Here is a 16,835-nt window from a genome sequence, read left to right as displayed (position 1 = left end):
GTAAGCATATAAATTCAATCAAATCTTTGAGCAGTTATAGGTTGTCAACTTGGTGGTGTGGTCCATCTCTTCCTTTGTTCTTCAAAGCTTCCTATGACTGCAGATTGTTTCGTATCATCGAGTCTAGAAGCAAAACTCTCAACAACCTCTCAGTTCTACACTTTCAAGTATGTTTATTCTGTTTTCTCCATATTTCTTATTTTTATTACATAAACATAATTTTTTGAAAATTAAACGGAAGATTTCAGGAATTTGATGAATCCTAGAAAAAGGATACACTAAGAGTAAACAGTTAAAAACAAAATTGACTAGAATATATAATCTGGTTTATTCATTCTTGTACATAATCTATGCCACCATGTTTTAGTCAGCTTGGTGGTGTGCTCCATTTCTTCTTTTGTTCATCAAAGCTTCCTATGACTGCAGATTGTTTCGTATCATCGAGTCTAGAAGCAAAACTCTCGGAGAAGCCTCTCAGATCTACTCTTTCGAGTATCTTTACTTGTTTGCCGCGCAGTTCATCGATCAATATCTTACCATCTATCGATTCATCCCCTTCAGCAATCACTTTTATGTGCTCATCTCGCAGTTTCGGCTTCAACGAAGCGTGATCGCCTCCCAAGAAAACTGCTCCAAGAATTTCACCTAAGAACATGTCCTGCAACAACAAATTTAGGGTTAGTTTTAAAACCATGCTAACGGTCTTGTCGTCTTGATTGTTATTTTGCCTTTGCGTGTTTAACTTAAAAAACGTTTTTGTGTAAGATGAGACAGAATAAAGGACGAGAGGATTTACGATGTGCGTGTATCTCCTGTGTTTCTGATGAAGCTCTTGCATTCTTGCAAGCAGCCGTTTCACAAACTGAGCTTCGGGTGTTTTTCTCGAGGAATACAGTGTACCAAGCATTGTTTGGAGAGAACTCAACTTGCGTTGGGTTGCTAGAGGGATGAGTGTGATGTTAAGATCGGATTCAAGAACGGTCTTAGCTGCTAAAGGATCAAGAAACATATTGAATTCAGCGTATGCATTCGAAGAAATCGTAAATATATTCCCTTTGTCTGATTTCTCAGGGTTTATATGTCCACCCACGATGTAAACTTCCTGCAGTTTACAACATAAGCCATCTGAGTTAAAATCAAGGTTAATTCCTGATGGAATTTATCAGAGAAAGTATATATTAAAAGTTCTTACCTTGATTATTGAGGATGCTTTTTTATCTGATGAGATGATCTTGGCTAAGCTAGTCAACGGTCCATTGGTTAGTACAGTGATCTTAGACACTCCATTACCAGGTTTGGTCAGATTTTGCCAAACTTCAAGTGCCAGAGGTTGGCGGAGTTCAGGCCTATCAGTGTCCCTCGGAGCTCCATGTCCCACTGAATTCTCCGCTGTGTATCTGCATAAATTATGTGGATATATATATATATATATATATATATATATATATATCTTGCTTAAAATGATCTTACCATAGCATTGTAAATATTAACACAATCTTAGAAAATTTCACACCAGAATTAATAAGAGAGGGACATAATATATATACGTTACACGTAACCGGTATTGGTTATTTCACTCATCAATTGGTTATTGATATATATACCTGCGAGGGCTTCTAGGAACGTCGCGAGCAAGACCGTAAAGAGTGTCAGAATCCAGAAATCCGCCACAGCCTCGTGGAACAGCCTTGACGTACTTGCAACCTCCCACCGGTGGGAAAATCGGGTCGGATTGGTTCAATGCCAACATGTCTCCCAGACCGACCGGAATGTCGTCTCGACCCATCATATGAAGCAGATCATAGACCACGTCGATTGTTGCGGCATTAGCCCAACCGTTTGGGCTCACAATTATAGCCTTGCGAGTCAAGAAAGAGTGGGTGTGTTAGGGTATTGATGAAAACAGCATATTCACCTAGATACTTGTGTAATAAGCAACCGTTGTAATCGAGCTATTTGTTATACCTTCAAATCTATTTTCTCCACCGGAACTTTGAGGAGGTAAAAGAGAGAGAGGAAATCACCGGCGCTCATATCCATGTCGAAAACAACTGGCTTTCCTAGCTGTGTTTTGCTAAGATCTGGTCTAAACAATTCTTCTTTGTAGTAAGGAAACTGAGATGAAAAGTTATATCTCCCTGTTTCTTCAGGTCGATTCAAAACCTGTTCGTTATGTAAGCAATTTGATTACATGAAAAGAAAAACTTTATCTCTAATTATTTCCAGGTTAGATATGTCTGAGAATTATGAAAACTTACGTCCAGGAAATCAACATAGAACTCTCTGTCAAGTCTACTTTTGATGTTTATGTTTGGTTTAGCTCGTGTCGCGACTAGAACACGAACTGAATCAGGTCCAGAGATTTCTTGAGTGTAACCATCCTAATGTTAATCATTAAAGAGGTTAAAAATTGTATTGTTTACTCTGAAGCAAAACCAAATAATCAGAAACCCTATAGATCATTAGGTATATGTATTATGGAAACACAAACCTTACACTTCCCTCGTCCTTTTCCACTTTTTGGTAAGCAAGTTGGATCTCGCAAACCCGTCTGAACATGACCACTATGAACTCCTCCATGGGTTAGGTTAAACTTTGGAGTTCTTCTATTATCGAAGAATGGATTTGAGCCATCGGGTTTTCCATAAGGTTTGTTTGAAGTAACAACTGTTATATTCATATACTCCATCACCGCGAAATCGTTCTCACCATTCTTGTTGTTCTTATTTCCAGAGTTTCTCATGATTGAGACTGCAACACCAGCCGTGAAAGAATCCCACATGAAGTAGCTCTGAAGAATATCGCCAGCAACGTTTTCAAAACATTCCTGAGTTATAAGTTTGGGGAAATGGATTCATAAATGTTACCTTATAGAATTCGTCGTCGAACCAAGTGTCTCTGGCGATTTTCAGAGACAAGAAAACGTATTGAGCTTCGTATGTTCTCTGGTTATTCTCGAATGTTTCGAAGAACTTCTTGTTGATAGGTATTGTGTTGGTTGCATCTAGAGGAACCAGAGTCACTGGAACACCTGAATGAAACACCTATAATAAACACAAACAGAGTCTAGTTTTTTTAAGTCTAAACAAAATGTGATATTTATGTATTAAAACATCGCAAACTTATAAACAAAAGAAATAAAGATTAAAGAGTAGGACAACCGCAACGAACCTGGTAAGCAGCGAAAGGATCAGAGAAAATGTTGAATTCAGCGTAAGGATTACTTGAGTAATCTGTGAACATGTTGCCACGGTTTCCACACTGTCGAGGTTGACATTCAGCGGCCGTAGAGTTAGCCGGACAGCAGCCAGTAGGGTTTTGTGACCGGACACCACCACCCATGATGTAAATGTGTTGGATGTTGTGTTTCAGCTCAGGATATGACATCAAGAAAAGTGCGAAATTGGTGTGGGATCCGATGAGGATTACGGTGGTTGGACCTTTGGAAATTGTGCGGGCGATCACTTGTTGTGACGTTGGTTGACGGATAGGAGTGTATCTTCGGTTCCCCTGTTTTCATATACCAACCGCAAAAAACGTCTTTTTAATATTTAAGTAAATATTAAATATTAAACAAATAATAATTTGCGGTAAAGAAAAAAACAACACTAATATTATACTTTGTTTAGCTAAAAATATACAAAAAAATTGTATAATATATAAAAAAGAAAAACAAAAAACAGTTATTAATCTATATTTCTGTAAAGTGAAATGTCACACGACAGGACCGATCACCGATCCTAAACCTACAATTATATGTGTCACTAGTGTATTGGGGAACCCTTTAGTAACCGACAAGTGTTTGGATGTGCAAAGTCAGCTACTTCTATTGGAATCCACCATTACTATGATTCTAACGACACGTGTATCCGAAGAGATACCAACACAAATGTCACAAAACACTTCACAAAGTTTAAACAATTGATTAAAGATTCGAAATGGTGGTTGCTATTAAAAGTAGCTTAGTTGGTGATGCGATCTATATGAAATATAAAATGAAGCTATTATAGTTCTTTAGATAACCAACGCTATTATAGTTAGTATAGTTAATAATCATCAGCAGTGTAGTTTCTTTTTTGGTGAAGACACTAATGTGTTTCTTAGAAAATGGTTAGTTAAAAGTTAAAACTTCAAAAGTAAAATATACCTTTGGCAGTTAAGTTTTATTTATATGAACTGTCATATATTCGTAAGGACAATTGTAAAAAACACCAAATTTCTGAAAATAGAAATTTTGTCAAATGATATAAAAAAAAAAAAACAAAAAGGATTTTTTTTCAAATTCATATTTTTCCGTTTCTGAAGTTCTTGTAAAAAATAATGCTTCTATTTGGACTTATACTCTAGGGTTTTGGTTTTTTTTGAATAGTGACAAAATGTATTTGTTTTTTTGTTTGTAAATTTTCTATATATGTATATACAAAGTCAAATACCTGGGGAAGAAACTGTTTACGAAAGCCATAATTGGAGTCAATGTCGAGAAGGCCTCCAGGACCTTTAGGAATGGCTTGTCTATATCTGCATTCTCCTGTTGTTGTCATCCCCTAAACACATCATTTTTTTTACATTTTCAAAACCAAACTAATACAAACAAGTGATTCAAGAAAACAAATAAGAAGAAGAGGAGTAAGAAGAGAGAACCTGTTCAATGATCGGAAAATAGCCACCGACGTCAGAGTGAATAGTACCGTCGTCACGAATCCCACCTTCACCGCCGACACCAACGGGGATATCGTCACGACCCATCATGTGCAATAAATCGTACACTTGATTCACTGCGTGTCCTGCGTTTGTCCACGCATTTGCACTCAATGTAATCCCCTGTTTCAAAAAACAGAGCATTAAACTAAAGATAGTTGAAGAGCCGATCGAGAGATGTTTGGGAAAGAAAGGGACTTACGACTAGATCGAATTCTGACTTGTTGAGTTTTAGGAGGTAGAGTATAGCGAACAAATCGTCTGTGTCGACATCTGTATCCACTAGAATACGGTGAGGGCTAGACAAAACACAAGGGAGGTTTTGTCCTAAGAGTCCAAGAATAGTGACGACTGTGATGAACAAGAACCATAAACTCTTCAAAGTTGGGCTCGTCAACATCTTCAAAAGAAGAAACGAAAAGTTTGGTAGTTTTCTGTTCTTGCCTGAATCTGAGACAAATCCAATATCTGTTTCGACCAAAAAAGATTCAGATTCAAGAAAGCATTACATCAACTAGACTCAAAGCTAAAACCAACGAGAAGGTAAAAAAGAGTGAGTTACGTTAGGTGGTTTCTTAATTTATGGAGATGTGACGAATCACCTCAAAGGAGAGAGAGAGAGAGAGAGAGAGACTGTTACATCAAAGCCTCACAAATTAGAGAACAAAAAAAACAGAATGGCAAAAGATAAATATTCTCCTAAGGCGTCTTTAGATTTCTTGTTTCTCCCAACGTCTTCTTCAGGACTTTGTTTCTTATGGGCAGAGTGTAAACCATATATAAAAGCCGTGGCTTACATTAAACAGTTCTGTGATAAGTTTGCAGGAAAAGAAGAAAAAGATAAACAGACGTGCAGATGTAGAGAGAGAGAGGAGAAAAGAAAAAGGAGAAGAAATAGTTGGCAACGAGATGGACCATAATCGATATTATAGAAAAGTTAATGGTATCAAAAATTAGGTTTAGAAAATGAAAAAAATTACAGGAAAAACTTGTAGTAGTCAACTTTGTTTAGAATGTGTCTTGAACGTTCCCTAGCTGCTGCCCCATTTTCATTATGAGGTGATGTCTTTATTTTACCCTTATTATAATATTCTTGGTCAATATTCTTTTTGCTTCTCAATCTTTCTTCGTTGTAATTCCTTTATTAAGTATTTTATTAACATAAATACTTAAAAAGGGAAAGAGAGTAAGAATGAGTTTTTTTTTAATTTAGAAACCAATAAAAGCATGTCCATTGGTTATAATAAATTTAGAAGCATTTACGTGCATGAACGTTTTTTTTTTAATTGTACTTTCTTTGGGTTAAATTACGTCATTAGCGACATCATAAGTGTGATTCTTGTTTAATGTATTTACCAACACTTAGTAGTTTTACAAATTGATTTTTGATTTTTCTCACATTCAACCAAAAGTAATATGAGTTTGACGAGTCAACAGAAATTGACATTTAATTTATATATTAATTAAGTGTTGCACATATATACAATTTTTTAAAAACTAATATATATATATTATTTTGAGAAATACGATAGCATAACTCTAAGTTTTTCTTCCAAAGTTACCACACACTCTCAAATTTTCCAAAACTAACATTTTTACATATTCAAATTATTATTTAATTTAAATAACAAAATTCATTTTTTCAAAATCAAACTTACGATATTAGAGTTATAGCTCCCTCCGACCAAGCTTGCGATAAAGATTCTGATCTGAGATCTTCATTTCCGATCTCATATATTTTCAATTAAGTGTCAAAACAATCGACTAAAGCTTCAATTAATTGCCAAATCGATCGGCTGAAGCTTCTCAAGCTCCATTAAATCCACGGCTGAGATCTCACCTTCCAACCTCATCGTCAAACCTCCTCTTCTTTCCTCATCTGCCACCACTACCGCCGTTTCAGCCCTCCGAATTCTCACCGCCACGACCACGAAAATGGACTTAGCGAAGGTGAGCTTCGTTGCTTTATAGTGGGACTGTACGGACCACCAAACCATCTATATGAATTCTTGGATTCATAATCTATGTGTATTAAGCTCTCTGTTTTGTTGATTATTATGTCTAGATGTGTATTAATCTCTCTGTTTTATTAGAATTGTTATAGTTTAAAGTTTCAGAATTGAGTGAGATAAATTTAATTACGTTTTCAATCTTTGTGACCCTTACGATGGAGCACCGAGGAACTGATTATTGGAAGTGACGCTCTATTCCACTGCAAAACACAATCATGATAATGTCAGTGTTTTGTTATACACTGCTCTCAATCATTTTGGAATTTACTACTGTATATGTAACTGTGTTGGTGATTCTGAGGTGTTGATAATGTCTAGGGAACAAACCTTGTGTTTGTTGAGCACGTCTCGGCGAATCCCCGGTATACTAATTGTTTGATACAGTGGCTCATATTCTATGCTTGAGATATGTCTTCTCCTTATCCTGAGTCTAAAGTTTATCAAGTTAAATTCTTACAACGTTGTGGTTCGTTTCTTTTGACCTTTGTATGCTTTTTACTATCCGAGCTTGCTTATGAACTTTGCAGTCACCAAGATTACATCTCAAGGCTCAAATAATTGATGAACTAGGCAGCAATAGACTGATCTCTTTCCATACTTAATATATAATAGTAATTAGTTTTTAAAGATAGTTAAATTATGTGTGTATTGGGTATGATGCTAATAAGTTTCATCTTATTTGTTTTGATGTGTACAGAGATGATGGAAGCTCATGTCCACGTAAAACCTCCCTTTTCATTTATGAATTACAAAATTGATGCTTTGTGAGGATGTGTGTATACTTGTTTTTTTTGGCTTCGTGAAGGCTTTCTTGAAATACATAAAATTCTTCCTAAATATTTGAGAATTTTTTCTAATTTTTAAGGAATCTTACCTGAATTTAAATAAAAGTGTTTACAATCACTTTTGTATGTTTTGCCTCAAATCTGTCACAACTTACTCCATTTTTGAGGGAAATGATCTATCAAAATCTTGTTTTTTAATATATTTTATTTTCCTCAAGGATGTGTTTCATACATATTTACATTTATTTTTATACTACCTTTGAATAAAATTATTGGTCTACTGGGTACACGCTATAGTACAATACTTGATTGTCCTGATTTCGAGCCCTTGTGGGGGGCATGGATGTTATGTTTTTTTTTTCTTTTTTGATGAAGACCTTCCTGAAATTCGTGATATTTTTCCTAAATTTTTTGAAATCGTTCATGAATGTTTTAATTCAGACCTTCTTATATGTTTACAAGTGAAAATATGGATACCTATTACCAAGATATCCAAGACATGTTTACAAGGCCGGATATTTGTAAACATCGGGTTGTGCACAAAATCGTCGACATATTGAAGTAAAACATCAAAAAGTATTTAGAAACTCATTTATTTAAATTTAGGAAATATTCAATAATATTCAGGAATGACTTCTTGAAATTTATGATGATCTTAATAAATATTTAGGAAAACAAAAAGATCAAATATCAGGATGCACACAAAATAAAATAATAATCTTTCACTAAATAGAGTAATATGTGATACATTAAGGCAAAACATAAAAAAAAGATTCATAAACTCATTTTAAAAATTTAAGAAGAATTTCATAATGTTTAGGAAGATGTCCTTGATAGTTAGGAAGGTTTTCCTAAATATTCAGAAATCTCAAAAGTTGTGATGACCAAAACAAGAAGATCCTCCTCTATTGTACTTTGCCCCATACACTACTAACTCACCCGTTAACCAACAAACTACAAGCCATAAATGATTATTAAACATGACTTTCACCACCACCATTTTTGCCTCCTTGGCAACAACTCCTCTTCTTCTCAACGTCTCCTGTACTTCTCACCATTAACTCAATATTATTCCTCTCACGGTCTCACCAGAGCATGAAGAGGAGCTATTCAAGGAGTTCCATATAAGGAAAAAATTGATGTACCAATCATCTCACTACCACCATGATTCAATTATGTAGCAATAAAGAGATAACCAACTTATTTCCAATCATTCAAATCCCACTCCACATTTCTTTTACCTACCGATTTCAGATCCACAACAATAAACTCATAGAAATATCTAGTCTTACTTTCAATTCTAGCTTCCATGACAGATAGTTTCTACTCTCAAAAGAGGGGATAAAATTCAGACTAACATAAGAAATACAACAAAACCCAATTGATCTTTGGTAGATAAAGGTAGAAAAACCCAAACTTTCAAGCTTCTTCCTAATCAATATAGATTCTTCCCCAGAAACCTAGAAAGGAATTCAGTAACAGATCCATGATTTCCAATAAACCCAAAAACAGATGCACGTAGATACACATATAATTTAAAGACCTTTCTCCATCAAAGCAAACTTATTAATTGGGAAATTTATGAGATGATGATTAAACATGACTACAACTGAAAGACGATATATCAGCTCATCACAACCCTAGTTCTAGAATTAACTAGTCAATAGATTGGTTTCATCAATGACGAGCAGAGCAGATCTCTACGGTGTCACAATTATTGGTTTCACTGACTTCGACTTCATGAATAACCTTCTATTCAGATTTGATTGGGTTCAATAGTGGAACACCGTCTGCCTCTGCGATTGGGTTTGGAATCAGAGAGAAGGAGGGGTGAAAGAAAACGGTAGTTTCCATATCACGATCTGATACTATTTTAATTTTATTAATTTTTAATATATAATTTTGTGCTAGTTTTGGAATATTTGAAAATGTTTGCTAACTTTAGACTAAAAACTTAAATTGATGCTGTTTTTGAAAATTTCTCTATTATTTTTATAACTAAAAATTAGTTGGCAATTATTTTAGTTTTTAACTCTAACTAATGGGGTAATATATTTTTAATTGTAAAATGGCAAAGAAGATATAAAGCAACTATTTTTGTTTTAGAAAATTGTAAAACATATAATGAAGTTTATTTTCCCACACTTACGTAAATGTAATAAAAATAAGTTTTCTTAGTTTTTGAATATTGTCTTCCAATCATAAATTTTGAGCATATCAAAAGACTTATCTTCGCAATGTTAAAAGAATATTGAAATGAAATAGAAAAACGACTATTCCTATCGTTGATAATAGATAAACGAACTTGAAATGAAATCAATATGTAGTGAAACAAATGATGGGTCCATCAACACTAAAAACTAACAATCAACCACTAAATTATCATGAGTTAGTTAATACGTCCATCCATCCTTTCTGTTAGCTTAATGGTTTGTATAACATTCAACTGTATTCGAGAAAGCAAATGGGAGCAAGAAACATGCGTGCACGAACATATATTACCTTTTCTTACGTGGGAAACATGTCTGTTTTATTATATTTTGTTTCTGGTAATTAGTAATATTTTATTTCTTATTCGAACGTGATTTCATTTACAATTGAAACTGAGTTAAAATTACATTTGTAGATATTTCTTGCTATCTATCTAGGTCGTAATTTCTTGTTGGTCTAGGCTAAAGATCATTTCCCTTGGAACGTAAATTTACTAAATTATTTCACTTAGCCAGTCAAAATGGTGTCAAACTCGGTAGATGGACTACTCGACGGCTATAGGTCGGACGTTAAAAAATCGGATTACCCTAGTTAACCAAAAAAAAAATCTATCTAGGTGTATGGTGAAAATTATCAATATTTTAATGACAAAAATAAAGGAAAAATTCCCAAAAAGAACACCAACTATTTAATATTTGCCAGAAAAAAACATGAACTTTTTTCGTTGCCATAAAAATACACAGACTATTTTTTAGTTGATAAAAAATACACGAATTATTAATTTTTTCCAGTTTCTCCTCATCTCCGTTACGACGTTAACGTATTGTGACAGCGTTACTATTTTTGAAAAAAATTCTAGAAAAAAACACAAACTATTTATTTGTTGCCAGAAAAATACATGAACTTTTTTTTTGCCTAAAAAATACATAATTTTCATTTCTTATTTTCCATTAACAATGTTAGAGATCAAAACTCATAACTTTTCTGCTCTCTTGAACTGCATACAAGTTTTCACTACTATTTATGATAACTAAATTCAAGAACAAAAATACACAATTAGATTAAATGATTTCCAAATTTTTCAATTAGTATTGTTTTTGCATAATTAAATGGTGAAACTGGTTAGATTACAAGAGTTGATGTCCCACAAAATGGCTATAATCTACGATCTCGATCAAGTTTGCGTACACCAGCCCATTTGATGATTTACACTGGCTATAAGCATCATAAAAAGTACTAAACTAAAGAGATGCATATTTTTTGAAATTTATACAAAGGTGAAGATCTCATAAAATTTTAGAGAAATGTTGATGAAGTTTCAAAATTTGTAAAGTTAGTATAAATCCAAAAACAACACTAATTGAGAAATTTGGAAATCGATTAATCTAATTGTGTATTTTTGTTCTTATTTTAGTTATCCTAAATAGTAGTGAAAACTTGAATGAAGTTCAAGAGAGCAGAGAAAGTTATGAATTATGATCTCTAACATTGTTAATGGAAAAATAAGAAATGAAAAATTATGTATTTTTTAGGCAAAGAAAAAAAAGTTCATGTATTTTTCTGACAACAAATAAATAGTTTGTGTTTTTTTCTGGAATTTTTTTGAAAAATAGTAACGCCGTCACAATACCGTTAACGGTCGTAACGGAGACGAAGAAAAATTGGAAAAAAATAATAGTTTGTGTATTTTTTATCAACTAAAAAATAGTCCGCGTATTTTCCTGGCAACGAAAAAGTTCATGTTTTTTTCTAGCAAATATTAAATAGTTGATGTTTTTTTTGGGAATTTTTTCCAAAAATAAATCAACACATAATTAGAAAGAAAATCCATTGTAAATTTTGGTGAAGCACATAAACTCATCATAAAGTTCATTTTTTCAAAACGATTCGTCTTTGTATGTGCATTTCTTCTAGTATCAAGTATTTGATCTCAAGGCCTACGCTTAAACACCTTTAAAGCCTACGCTTAAACACCTTTAAAAAAAAGTATTTATCTTAACAAAGATATAGCTTTTTTGGTGTGCCAATTTCTTAAGTTCTACTACTTTTGTACTGTTACAAATCGGATATATTCGTCAACGATAGTACTATAAATTTTCCAACTTGTGATCACATTTATGTTATAAATATTATTTCGCCAAGTCAAACAAAATAAAGATTCGGATCCGTCATCAAAAAGAGTGACCATAAACAAAAGGAACAGATCACACAACTTGTGACTTAAAGATGTATACTACATACTTTTAATTAGAATCAAATAACGAGAGAAAACAAGAAATGAGTAACCACAAAACTCGTTATGAGTGTGTGTATTTTTAATTTAAAAGATTCTTTCCGACATATTTTTTGTTTGACTACATTTTCTCCAACAGTTTACCCAAAAAAAAATTAAAAGTGTTGACTTCAATAATCACGTGAAAAATACGGCGTCAAGATCACGTGACGTGATCGGTTCTTGTTGGGAAGTCCACCAATGGCGGATGGCTCTCCTTTTTTTTGTTTTCTTTCTTTAATTAAAATTGGTAAAATCATAGTATATAATATAGCAGTGAAAGTCATTTTCTTATGATACGTGATAAATGTGAAATGGCGAAGGGACCAAGAGTTCTTTTTTTTTTTTTTTTGGGACAATCGTGTATGTATGTATGTATGGACTACATCATGAGAAAACTTTGGTATGCCAACCATTAGTTCGTTGAATATAAATTATTATTTTTTTCAAACGATTTTTATTAATGGGCCGATCCAATAGGTTTAGGTCTGGGATTACAATCCGACAATAGTTACAAATGAAAAAAATTTCCGGTGAATGAAAACAGAGAAACAAGGTTGGTTCTAGGTGGTTTAATAGAGGCAGAGGATCAGACCTACTAGCACCGACAAAAACAAGTCCCACAGTTTTGTGACTTCGATGCTGGATTCGGTTTTTTGACCGGATATTTTGAATCCTATCACATAACCTTCACCAACGGTGATTCAAACCCACCACAAGGCTTTCGGAATAGAACAATCTTTCGACTCTCCGCCACTCAATGAACATCAACTCCCCGACCTAACAAATCGACAGACTCGGACCCAAGCCCTTGGTCTCTGAATCCATGCAAACAGAAAGCCTTTTCGAGGTAAAGCTGACTTCAGATCCGTTCCGGTGGAAACAAAACATGAAGGCTAGAGAGAGGAGGTGGCTCTAAACAACCTTTCAACAACCAGAACCCATGAAAGTCATCTAAAATCCTAGAAGGATCCACCGTTAACCACCAAAACACTCACCGGAAAATCCATCTATCTGCTCTAAATATAAGTTATTTGTATTTCTCGTCATTCGTCAAACTCTGGATTATAAACTCTAGTCAGAGCCAGCGTTGAGACCAAGCAAGCCAAGCATGTGCTTGCGGCCGTTTAAGTAGTATTGCAGCCCTAATTTTACAGTAATTTTCTTCAGCTATGTTGGTAAAGGATGTTAATATTGATGCTGAGGTAACGAGTTTGAGGCTCTCTATCACCTATTATTCTGTTTTTCTTTATTTTTTGTTAATTTGTTGGCCAAATTTGCCTTTTTGAGAAATACCCTAGACTAGCACTATCTTAGGTTTTTCTTCTAAAAGTAGCACATAAGCTTAGTTTTTCTAAATGTAGCATTAACTGATATTTAAATTAAATACAGAAATTATTATTTTAAAAATTAAACTCACGATTTTGGATTTCTCTAGTGAAGCTTGCCGTGAATCACCACATCTGAGATCTAGCTCATCTTCAGCCACTTCCAGGAGAAACGTCACCGTCGTTGCATCTCGTTCTAGACTCCGACGTTGACCGGTCAACTATTATGTGTAGGCACAAGACCGAAAAAATGCGTAAATGATTCCGATCTAAGAAACAGAGTATGGGATCTATCTCGATCTGACCTTTCAATAATCGAAATGAAGAGTTGGATTTGAACCCTGCTCCAATCTCAGCTCGCCCTCTCACATGACTACCTCTGAATTTGAATAATTATTTCCAAGTCAAAAAAGATGATGAAGAAAAGGATAAATACGAAAAAGACGATGATGGGAGACCAAGCAAAGCGAGAAATTACATATTAAGAATATGGTTTACAGATTTGCTGGAGTTGGTGGAAGACTCTTGTCATCAGGACAAAGAGAGAGATCGTCGAAGAGGAAGAGGAACAACGATGGATATGGTGGTGAGAGGTGGAAGAAAGGAGCGAGATTCAGCTACTTGGGTTCAGCTAATGGATTATGGGAATCTTATGCTACAAGATGATAGAAATAATGGTGAGATTATGTGGGAGAGTTTTAAGTATTCTTATGAATTATGATTCTTTTGAGAAGAAGTGTAAGCTATTTAGGAGTGGTTGAATTTGGTAAAGTATCTAGCTTGCTATGAGTTTTTGAATTGTTTTGCTAATGGCACAGATCAACTTGGTAGTGTTTCTTGGGGTTTTAAGGTTAATCAATCTGGTAGTGTTGCAGAATTAGTTTAAATGTGATATATAAGATATCTCTTGAAGCAATGTTAAAACAAAAATTGAATTCATGGACTGATCATGTTGTTGAATAAGTTTTTCAGCTCTAACTCAAGTGATTGATGATATTCATGATAACAGATATTTCAAGAACAAAGCAGAGAGTTAATGATGAAGATGAGAAAATGTGCACTTGAGTGGAAGTTTGTGTTCGTCATTATGGAAGGCCTTCCTAAATTTCAAGAATGCCTTCATAAAATATTAGGAAGACCTTCCTAAATGAATTTTATGAAGTATTTTAGTGTTATGTCTGTGATGTCTTTGAAATGTTTCTTTAGAAGATATAATTATCTTGTGTCTTGTGTTGGAGAAGTGTGTGATATCTTTGATGTGTTTAATTGTAATGTGGGGTTTTTTACATACTGATTTCAGCAAAAAAGAAAGAAACGTTGTAAGGAAGTTGAGTATGTTGTTCCAAAGAAGAATTGATGATGAACAAGATGTTTCATGGCAGAGCACACAACATGTTTAAACCATCCTGAATTTAAGCAAGAACACTTTAAACATGTAATCTTTTTTAACTACTATCTTTATGAAGACCATCCTGAATTTCGAAAAGTCATTCCTAAATATTATTGAACCCTTCAAAAATTTAAATATATGTGTTTCTAAATATATATGTATGGTGTATTTTAGATCAATGTGTCAAATATTAGTAGATTATTCCATTAGTGATGGGTAATGATTTCATTTTTGTGCACATTCTGATGTTTGGAAATCTAAACTTTTTTATGAAAGCCATTATGAAGTTCAAGGAAACCCTTCCTAAAGTTCTTAGAATCCTTCCCGAATTTCATACAATCCTTTCTGAATTTCATACAATCTTTCATGAAGCTCAGTCACAGTTAAAGCAAAGTGCTAACATAAAGCTGTGAGAATGTTATACATCATACAAGTACCAAAAAAAATTAAAAGGTTTATCAAGCATCATATATGTCTAAACAACATATATAGTAAAATTGGATAAATGAACAAAGTCTCATCTGCAGATATCCAAAACATACTTGCATCTTGTATCATCTGCAGCATGACATAGCTTAGAGAAATCTTCAACCCCATTACTTGCAATAAAACTTAAAATCAGGGAATAAGTTTCAGGAAAGTTTTCATAAATTCTCAACAATACTTCTTCAATCTTCAAATGTGACTGTGATGAGAGATGGGATGTGAATGATTTCTAGTCTGAGAGTCATCATTCTCAATAAGAAAACACATTGTTGGGAGATGGGATGTGAATGATTCAGACTAAGAAAATGTTATCATTCTAACTAAACCAATCAGCTCACATTCTCTCAAGTTCAGCTATATTGTCAACTTGGGTTTGATTGTACTGAACGAACTCGGAGAATAAGAAAACAAATGCCGTCAAGCTCACCTGCAACACAATTTCAATTCCAAAACAACTAAATTTTCAGAAGATACTCGAAAATTAATGATCACACAATAAAGATATCAAAACCCGAGAGAGATTTGAATCGAATCCCCATCACAACTATTAGATCTGGATCCAAATCGAAACAATGTTCTCAATTTCTAGTATGAGAGACATCATAATGAAGCAAAAAACAAAAACCAAACCTTCGTCACCCCCGTAACGGGATTTATCGTAGTTGAAGGTCACAAATCAGAAAACTCTCCATATCGAACACCAACTAAATCATTCAAATTAAAATTAGAGATAGAGCTTGGGACCTGCGAAGCTTGGGATATCTCGTTTTTCTGAACCAGAGCTCGAAGATCTCTTCGGTCCTTAGATTCATGCTTGTGCTTCTTTTCAATGTCGAGAACGCAATTACTGGTTTCACTGACTTCGGATGACTCGCAGATCTGATTGGGTTCACCGGTTGAACATCGTCTGCTATTGAATTTGGAATCGGCGGAGAGAGAGAAGTGAGAGAGAACATGATTGTTGCAATCTCACGATTTTGACACTGTTATAATTTTATTAATATTTTATTTATTTTTAATAATATATAAATTTGTGTTAATTTTGGAACTTTTGAACATGTGTGCTAGTTTTGGATTAATTATCAGCGCCGGTTCTGTCTCTAGTAACATGATTTATAATTTCCGTAAATTGTATTTAAGGTCAGATGTTTAATCTTCTATTATATATTTTTAATTACTAGACCATACTTGATCAAAATATTTGATGACGATTTGAGGTCAATTCCAAAGTTTAAGAAACCTATATATATTTGCGCTTTTGATATGAAAGACACGACAAACAACCACCAAGGCATCCTCTCCCGGCGGCGTCGAGTCCGATCGGCGTTGCTGGGTCTTTGTTTCTTCGTTTCTGTTGCTTCCTCGTTCTCTCTAGTCCGTTTGATTCTGGTTTCACCCCCATCGGAGACCCTTTGAGATTCCAAATCTCACCTCCGACCATGCTTCAGCTTCAACCCCCTACCTCTCCTCCGCACCCGGTGTCTCTTCTCGGTGAGCCTGCTTCATCGAGACACCATTCATCTGTTACTACCTCTGAGAGCCATGATTGCCCCACTAGTCCCGGTTTCTGTCGATCTCACCGCCTCACTTTGCTGTCAACCACAACATCTTACCGCTCCTCGGATTTTAATCCCCTCACCAAGGCTTTTACTT

The 16,835-nt window shown here is 34.4% G+C and overlaps 1 protein-coding gene across 7 annotated transcripts; it reads right to left on the bottom strand.

Annotated features, from left to right (window-relative positions):
• Positions 1 to 104: 104 nt before the first annotated feature.
• Positions 105 to 5,754, bottom strand: LOC104770230 (nucleoside hydrolase 3). 7 transcript variants are annotated; one of them, XM_087503410.1, is made up of 13 exons: positions 5,261 to 5,754; positions 4,901 to 5,166; positions 4,642 to 4,821; positions 4,434 to 4,544; positions 3,172 to 3,510; positions 2,868 to 3,044; positions 2,492 to 2,791; positions 2,259 to 2,381; positions 1,966 to 2,163; positions 1,605 to 1,858; positions 1,193 to 1,397; positions 797 to 1,102; positions 105 to 658 (listed from the first exon to the last, which is right to left on the bottom strand). In XM_087503410.1, the coding sequence occupies exons 2-13, from the start codon at positions 5,096 to 5,098 to the stop codon at positions 368 to 370; spliced, it is 2,682 nt and encodes an 893-aa protein (XP_087359536.1). In that variant the 5' UTR covers positions 5,099 to 5,166; positions 5,261 to 5,754; the 3' UTR covers positions 105 to 367. The 7 variants fall into 7 exon arrangements, with proteins under 7 accessions (XP_087359536.1, XP_087359537.1, XP_087359538.1 ...); XM_087503411.1 differs by having other exon boundaries at positions 5,301 to 5,691; XM_087503412.1 differs by having other exon boundaries at positions 136 to 658; positions 4,434 to 4,528; positions 5,261 to 5,594.
• Positions 5,755 to 16,835: the final 11,081 nt, after the last annotated feature.

Source organism: Camelina sativa, chromosome 20 (genome assembly GCF_030686135.1).
Source record: "Camelina sativa cultivar CO46 ecotype springtype chromosome 20, ASM3068613v1".
In the NCBI taxonomy this organism is placed as follows: Eukaryota; Viridiplantae; Streptophyta; class Magnoliopsida; order Brassicales; family Brassicaceae; genus Camelina; species Camelina sativa.
The sequence above is the reverse complement of the archived record's forward strand: the minus strand, read 5'-3'. Positions and strand labels throughout refer to the sequence as shown.